The following is an 8477-nucleotide window of genomic DNA, read 5'->3' as shown; positions in this document are numbered from 1 at the left end:
TGATTTTGAAAAATTCGACGAGAAGATCAATTTTGGCTTGTGGCAAATACAAGTCAATGATATTTTGATCCAATACGGATTACTCAAGGTGTTGAAAGGCAAATCAACTCCTGAAAACTTTGGAAAATCTAGTAAAATAAGTCTAATAAATGGCTTCAAAGATTGTGATGCTGTAAGTTTGTCTTTCAATTTTGTGGGAGATGAAGATGTTCTCTAAAAAGATGGATATATCCTCATGGCATGCCACTAGACCACCAAAGTTGCTATGAAAGAGGATGTGATACTTATAATAGGTCCACAAAGTTGGCACACAAATATTGGCTTGACAGTGATGCAAGGTGTGTGGTGAAAATGATGTCGATGGCTGAAGAACTCCCAAGAAAACCAAGCATGGGATTGCACCATAGTTTTTCAGCAATGTATTTTTTGACATTGTGTAGTGAAAATCTTAGGCGGTATATGCTTAAGTGGTTGTACCTTTTATGATGGGGTACGATGATCTTAATGATAGAGATTATGGTGATTATCGATAATAGATAGTCATAGTTGTTGTCAGAAAATGGACGCATGGTTTTAGGAATTCTTGCTAAGGAGGTGATTTGTTAGGATCTTCAACGAGAAATCTTAATTAGTTTTAAAAATTATTTTTTATTCCTAATATTGATTTTTTGCTTAATTTGTAATCTTATTTCATAGTCAGGTGTTAATTGTTGTTAGACAAGGAAACTTTATCCTTGACAAACAAGAAAATTAGTCTATAAATAAGATGCTTGGCTTGTTATTTAAGATAAGTAAATTATTTGTGAGAGATCAGTGAAAGATAAGAATTGGGTATAATCGAGACTTGGGTTTATAGAGAGAATATTGAGTTTTGTAGTTGTAAACTTTACTACATAATGATATTTTTTCTTTATCGTCTTGACAATTGTAATTTTTTTTTTTATAGAATTTTTTACATAAAAATTTCTTGTATTTAAATATGATTAGATCTTTTATTATTATTATTTTTTTTTCTTCAACAATATCTATCCGGGAGCAGACACTCGGATCAGTTTGATGTATCATGTATGCAAGGGGGAGAAGTGAAGGGAAAGCCACGAAAAAAAAGGATAGGAGATGTAGTTGTAGGAGTGGGGTCACGTGGGAAAGCTTCGGACAAGTAAAAGATGACAATCAACTTTGATTTGATGCGATCATCTATCTATCTATATATATATGTATGTATGTATATGTAGTTTACATGACTCACATAGTGGAACCAACAATTATTTGAAGCTAATAAAATGTGATCAAATACCTCAGAGTCTAGCCTCCTAGATGATAATTAGGAATTGTTTAATTATGAAAAAAGTTTTTTATCAATAATTTTTTAATAAAATATTTAGGTTTTTTTTTATAAAAAGTAAAAAATAAAATTATCTAAATATTGAAAATACAGAAAGTTAATTTTCAATGTAGAAAATTAGAACATATGGTCCAAGAAAAGAAAAAAAATGTGTGTGTGTGTGTGTAAGAGAAGATGGAAATGATCTGAGAAAACTTTTATGAACATGGTATTTTTTCAAAGTTACAAATTAGTAAGGAAAATGATTTTTTTAAATTCAATATAATTTTGGATATTTGCATTTTTAAATATTCATTTTCATTTAAAAAAATTATATTTACATAAAATTTATGATTCTCTAATTTTGATTAATTAATTTTTAAGAAACTAGAATGATTTTACACGTCTAAAGAAAGAGCCTCAAAATTCTCTCCCCTCTATTCAAAAGACATTGCCAAGGGGGTCCTACCTCATCTGGGCTGGATTCTTGAGCTTGACCAAGCCCATACACAAGCTATGCTCATGAGATATAGTGCATGATCATGATGTGCTGGGTGGCACTTTTTTCGTGATATATATATATATATATAAGAGAGAGAGAGAGAGAGAGAGAGAGAGAGATCTGCTCTTCTTTAATTTGTTTTGGTTGTCTCATTTTCTTGGTATTATATGGTATGGGACAGCAACTTTAGGGCAGTATTATTAAAATGGAAGTAGAGGCAGGCCTATGTCTCACCTGCTGCCATGCCCCACTTGGGTCACTACCCGGCCGTTGTTTTCAGTGCTCTTTAATTTCCATCTGCCAGCCATGGTGATACATACACACACATATATATAGTAATTAATAGCATATATAGCTGTAAAAGCTACCTATTTCACCACCAGTCACTTACTCTCTTCACTACTCTTCCTAATAATATAATATAAAGCCCCAGAACAAGACAACTCCACATCTCCAAATCCCACCCAGCTTTTCTTTCTTTTATTCACTATATGACCTGTCTCTCATGTGCATTTCCACATCTCTCTCTCTCTTCCCCCCCCCCCCCCCCCCCCCCTCTCTTTATAATGAGTGCAAGATTGGGAACTTGAGTGCTTGCAGCCTTGTGGGTTTTTCTTTTGATTGCTGAATTATGAGAGAGAGAGAGAGAGAGAGAGAGAGGAGTTTTCTTGGAGAGATGGAAAAGAGGGTGTCTGGAATGAAGTTTGATCCAAGATCCTTCCAATTTTTTCACGTCTCCTTGTTCTCTTGTCCTCCTTTTTTGAATTGAATTGCTGTTTATTTCATGATGATGATGATGGTGATGATGAACTCGAGGACAGATCTCGGACCAGGCTTCATTCCTCACACCATCTTTTCCCGGAAATAAAAAAGTCCCAGATATATGTTTAAGAAAGGTAACTTCTCATCTTCATCAAGCTGATCACGCCATCTAATGATATATATACATATATATATACTTGTTATTTGTGTGTGTGTGTGTGTGTGTGTGTGTGATAATATAAGCATGCGAGACTAAAGAGACCATAGATTGCTTGGTCTTAATTATCAAATTGATTTGTGGTTTTGATTTTGTTTTGTTGCTTTGATTAACACATCGGTTTGAATAAACCCTAGCTAGCAGAAACCTTTTTATTTTAATGTTGATGAATCAAAGGCTGTAACTGTCGCATATATAATATAAATATAAATATACCAAAAACAGAAGAACTAGGGTTTCAGATTCCTATGCATTAGTTTACCTTTGTTTTCGTTTCTTCTTTTAAATTATTATTTTCAGCTCTGTATCATCTTCTAGCTCGTGACTGTGCAAGCAGTCCCATCACCAATCACATTGCGCCACGGAAGTATCTGTGATCAGTCATATCTCTTCCCAAAAAGCAATGGTCGCAACATGCACATGCAATTTCAGGGAAATAGTAAACTGCATGTACCGTTCATTTCATCGTTTTATGTGAACACAGTGAGTAACTGTTGAGAAGGAGACACTTTCGAAAAATTGTTAGCTTCCAGTTTGTTTTAATTATCTAATTCACTGTTTTTTGGCTACGTACATATCTTGATCTTCTTTGTATTCATGTATGCAATAATGTACCAAAGCAAAGCATGTTAGATGTGCAGAAAGCCAGTAATTAAGGTTTCCCTATTTTGTGCTTCTGAAGTAGCTGTCTCTTGGAGTTTATCTTTGCTGTCTTTATCATTTTTGTCATCAACCCAAAGATAGGGGATAGCAATGCATCTCTCTTTATATATATATATATATATAGAGAGAGAGAGAGAGAGAGAGAGAGAGTAGAGAAGAATACTATATGTCAATCATTTGTCATTGTTCTATGTATGATGTGTATGATGTTGATGAATCAGTAGCTTGGGAACATTTCATCATTATATCTCTGTAATTTGATTTTCTTTTGTGAATGGTTTCCCTTATTTGAGTATGATTCCTGTTAGTTTGCATATTACTGGGCATTTTATATTGACAAATCTATGACATTGAAGATTGCTTTCTTTCTGGGTATGTCTAAAGGTAGGATGATTCATGAGGATAAAAGTACTGGAGTACGAGTGATGTTTTTTGAATTATACGTTTTCTACGGTAATCAGTATTCACAGCATGAAGATACTTTTTACCATTTCTGAGCATTAGACCAGATGCATCAATTGAAGTAGCTCAAAAAGCTTTTCAAATCGTACTTTTTAACTGTATCTTAAGAGAAAATTCAAGAACCTCACCAGAAAACTGACTAGTCTGTTGTCAAATGAAAAGGAACTGAAGGACTACCCACTATTATTCTTAAAACTTCTTTTAAGAATATTGTTTGCATTGCAATGACTCATAACCTTATACTTTGTAAAGAATTTTTTTTACGGTTCGAACCTGTATGACTTTTCAATCACGATTAAAAAAGCAATATTTACAGTTGCCCTCAGCCTCTTAAAATGCAAATTAATTACAATTTGCATCCAGGTGAAAAAATAAACTGCGAGTTAATAATTTCACCCCGCGCCCCCACCAATTAGTCAAGCCAAAAAATACCAAAAAAGTAATAACATTCAATAGCTCATATTACAACGACAAATGTAGACAAAAAGGCAAAAATTAAAAAATAAAGTGAAACAAAGTTCCTTCATTTATGTCTGGGAAGAGAGAAGCCTGCTTAATCTGAAATAAAGGTTCCATTTGCTTGATCATTCAAAGAAAGTATAGCATTGCGTACATTTCTTATTATCAGAACAAGTATAATGAGCAAAATTGTCAAGGCTTCTTCAACATATACAACCACTGTCATAAACCGCTCGCTCGGCTGTACGTAGCTGCTTCCGCATCTTTTTCCCTCACCTATGTATTTGGGAGATATCATCTGAGAAATGGCTCTCATCCTGAAATTCTTTCATAAGCATCACAATGTCTACTGTCTTCTCTAAGAGGGTTGCCATTTTAGCATTGATCTTCTCCATCTTCCTCTTTAATTAAATTGCCTAGGTCTTTGCTTTTACATTTCTCCATAACTTTGCTTTTCTTCCCCCCTTGGTCACTCTCTTTTCCATCCTTGCCTTCCCCTCTCTTTTCTTCTTCCCTCCCTGTTTCCTCCTCCCCATTTTCCTCTATTTTGATCTCTCTCGAGGTAACTTCTTCACTCTCCTCCTTGTCAAGTTTCTTGTGCTTCTTCTCTGTATCTTTTTTCCTTTCCTTTTCTTCTTGATTTTCTATCCCCTCATCATTCTCTTCTTTTGTTTCCTTACTCAACTCTCTCCCTACCTCCCCTTTGTCTTTAACCTTCTTTTCTTTACCCTTCTCTTTCTCGTCTTTTTCTTTCTCTTTATGTTCATTTCCCTTGTAGTTCTCTTTCTGCAGCTCTTCTTCCTTGAAACTCAAGTCCCCATCTCTGTATTTCACTGCTTTTCCCTTATCTTCTTTTTGGTCCTCTTCCTTGTTACATTTATTACCTTTATTCTTTTCTGTTTTATCCTCTTCCTCTTCGGAATTCCAAAATTTGTCCCTCTTTTTCTCTTTCTGCTCTTTCTCCGACTCTCCAACACCATCTTTCTTCTCTTTTTTACCCTTTTCTTTATTTTCCTTTTCCTCTTTCTGCTTCTCTTCTTTTTCATTTGGTTCTCCAGTTTCATCATGTTCCTTTGTCTTCTCGATTACACTATCCCGGTACACATTATCCCCTTCCTTCTCACCCTCTTTCTTTATCCCCTGGTGCTGTTCATTTTCAACTTCCTTCTTTTTATCCTCCTGCTCACTCTCCTTGGACTTATTTTCTTTTATTTTCCTCTTCTTATCCTTCCTCTCTTCTTTTTGTTTCTTTTCTCTCTCCCTAACTTTAGTCTTGAACTCAATCTTCGTCTCATTCTTCACCTCCTCCGTTTCACTTTGTTCCATGATCTTGCTCTCAATTTTTAGATGAAGATTTGCCTTCTCTACCTTTTTTTGCTTCATTGATTTAGTCTTTAGTTCAAGCTCCGTTTCAGTTTTCTCCTCCTTTGCTTCACTAAGTTCCTTAATCGTGCTCAGCACCCTGAAATAAATTTCTTCCTTCTCCACCTTTTCCTCTCTCTTCAGAAATGCTTTGGATTCGGCTTCCATTTCCAGATTTAATCAACTGAAAGGCAAAAATTGAAAAATATCGTAAATTCTGAACATAAGGGCAGTTTGAATATAGTTGGAAAGTTTGTAACAAGCTTAAAAAAAAAGAGCTATTTTGAAATGCACTTAGCAAATGCATTTCAAAATTTTCAGATGTTATAACCACTAACAAGCAATATGAACAACATTGGAAGCAGGAAGTTATTTACAATCGAGAAGTTCTCAAGAGAAACAGCAAATGATCAACAAGAATATAAGACACACAAGAAACATAACAAAAGAAGTCTTAACAACACTAAGATTCTATGTCTCTTAACTTTGATCTCCTATTTATATAACTCCAGATACTTGACAAGAACTTCAGAAAATTCCTGTGCTACTTAAGGTTTGTGAAAACTGTTCCTAAACTTTCCTTAAACAGCCTTTAGTGTTAGGATATCTCTACCCTTTAAAAAAAGAACCTCACGAGAAAACAAGCAGCACAGATTATTAGAACTCGAGATATTCCAATTCTGAGTTGACCCGACAAGGAAAAAAGGTAGAAAGATAGAATTGCTAATTCTTCTTAAAATATTTAATTCATCATCTTTTAGGAACTACCCCTTCGAGCATAAGGCCACGATACTTCACAAACTGTAGTCTTAATTCATACACCAACCTCCAAAACCTGAAGTATGAAGTGCAATTGCCATTGTTTTTTTTTTTTTTTTTTCTGCTTAACTGACGAATGCCAATTATTCTCCTTCCCGTATCTTTCATTTCCAATTATGCAACTCCTTTTGGCGACTTGTTCTCCTTGTTATGGAATGATGAAAGACAAATCTTTATGCATTCAGTTGTGCCCTGTTACTTTCTGAATCTAATGTCTGGACTCTTGACTTTCTCCCTCTAGTTCCCCGATTCCCCGTTCACTATAGCTTAATAGGGACGAAGACAACTTGTCAAATTGATGAGCTCTAGTATAAATTGTTGAGTACAGTAAACAGAGCACTTGCCCCGCCCCTTTATCTCTAAGTAAGTTTATGATGTCTTCACTCATAACAAGGACCATTAAATAAAAACCTAAATTCTTTATGGAAAATGCCATTTTTACAGAATTTTTGTATAGAAAATACCATTTAGAGTATAGCCAATATTCTTTGCTACTCAATAAAAAAATATTAGAAAAAAAAAACCTGTCATTCTATTGTACTAAAAGAAATTAGGTTTGTATCGTACTAGCCATTATTTTATACATAATTTTTGGAGAACCTCTATAAATTTCGATGAATGATTCAAGATAGAGCTAAACGCTTGAATCTAAACCAATTGCCGAGGTATTAGTTCTACAGTAACCCAAACAATGGTTCGAGTTCAATAAACATCAATCAAAGCGACCAAAGACAGACACCATTTCTAACTTCTCCAACGCCTCAGCAAGTATGAATTAATGTGAGCCACAGTAGCAACAAGAAAGAAGAGCAGAAAAGAAACAAAGCTCCTCCAGAGAGCATCCGAGAAACATTCAGCCACAGATTTACCACACACACACACACACACGCTTAATTAATCAAAGAGCGGAAAACATAAACAGGAACGCACTACGCACATACATGAAGAGATTCATAAGAATATATAGCAAGAAGAAGGAGAGTTCAGTTCAGAGACGCTTACACCGTGCTTACTTAGAATCAATGGTTCATCTTTGCTTCAGGATGACATTGGAATTTGCCTCCACAGTCAACGTGTATATATATATATATATATATTTATATATATAGAAATATAGTGGCGGTGGCAGCAGAGCACTGATGCTTCTGGAGTCCACTCGGCAACGCCCGCAAACGCTAGAGACCCCATTTTCTATTGCATGGTTTCAAATATTAGCACTTCTTCCAAATTAATATCACAAAAAATGTAAATTTTCATTCTCTAAGTAGCATTTACATTTATATAAATCTTGACATTACCAATATGATTAAGGAAGGAATTTTCCATTCTCGGTAGGTTTTGATTTTAAAATTTAAATAATTTTATAATTAAAATTTTGTAACACACAAATATTACTAAAGAGGGTACGTAGTCATGCTATATATATGGAAAAAGAAGAAATTAAAAATATTATTTAGATACTTCCTTAATGTTGTGACATTTTCAGTAACATTCACATATTAATTTTGTTATATATTTGCATTTATGTGACACAATCTGTAACACATCAGTACTTAAGTATTATTAAAAATATCATTCCTATGTGTCTAAATAGCATTCTTGAATAAATTAAAATATAGAAAATTTCAAGTAATGGCTTCACCTTAAAATGTTGGTGTTTGGGATTAAGAATTTAGTTTTTGTTTTTCTTGGAAAATCTTAAAATTCATTTGAAAATTTGAAATGATCTTCAGTTTTTTATTTTTTATAAAAATTTTAGAGATCATGTTTAATTAAATGTTAAAAAATTGTAAACATATGTTTAAAAAAGAGAGATATTTTAATTTTTCTTATTTAACTTGACTTTGAGAATGAGATGAAGATGATTTGTGGCAATTTTTAAAAAAAATGTATTTTCTAAATCTCTA

General features: G+C 33.8%; 1 protein-coding gene and 1 long non-coding RNA gene across 2 annotated transcripts; one reads left to right on the top strand and one right to left on the bottom strand.

The window, feature by feature from the left end:
• Positions 1-2295: 2295 nt before the first annotated feature.
• On the top strand, positions 2296-3755 carry LOC127789725 (uncharacterized). Its single transcript, XR_008020634.1, has 2 exons — positions 2296-2722; positions 3106-3755. It is a non-coding gene; the product is annotated as an uncharacterized LOC127789725 (long non-coding RNA).
• Positions 3756-4390: 635 nt separating this feature from the next.
• Positions 4391-7636, bottom strand: LOC127789724 (uncharacterized). The gene is made up of 2 exons (XM_052318679.1): positions 7573-7636; positions 4391-5935 (listed from the first exon to the last, which is right to left on the bottom strand). The coding sequence occupies exon 2, from the start codon at positions 5917-5919 to the stop codon at positions 4765-4767; it is 1155 nt and encodes a 384-aa protein (XP_052174639.1). The 5' UTR covers positions 5920-5935; positions 7573-7636; the 3' UTR covers positions 4391-4764.
• Positions 7637-8477: the final 841 nt, after the last annotated feature.

The sequence above is a fragment of the Diospyros lotus genome, chromosome 14, assembly GCF_014633365.1.
Source record: "Diospyros lotus cultivar Yz01 chromosome 14, ASM1463336v1, whole genome shotgun sequence".
Classification (NCBI taxonomy): domain Eukaryota; kingdom Viridiplantae; phylum Streptophyta; class Magnoliopsida; order Ericales; family Ebenaceae; genus Diospyros; species Diospyros lotus.
The sequence above is the reverse complement of the archived record's forward strand: the minus strand, read 5'-3'. Positions and strand labels throughout refer to the sequence as shown.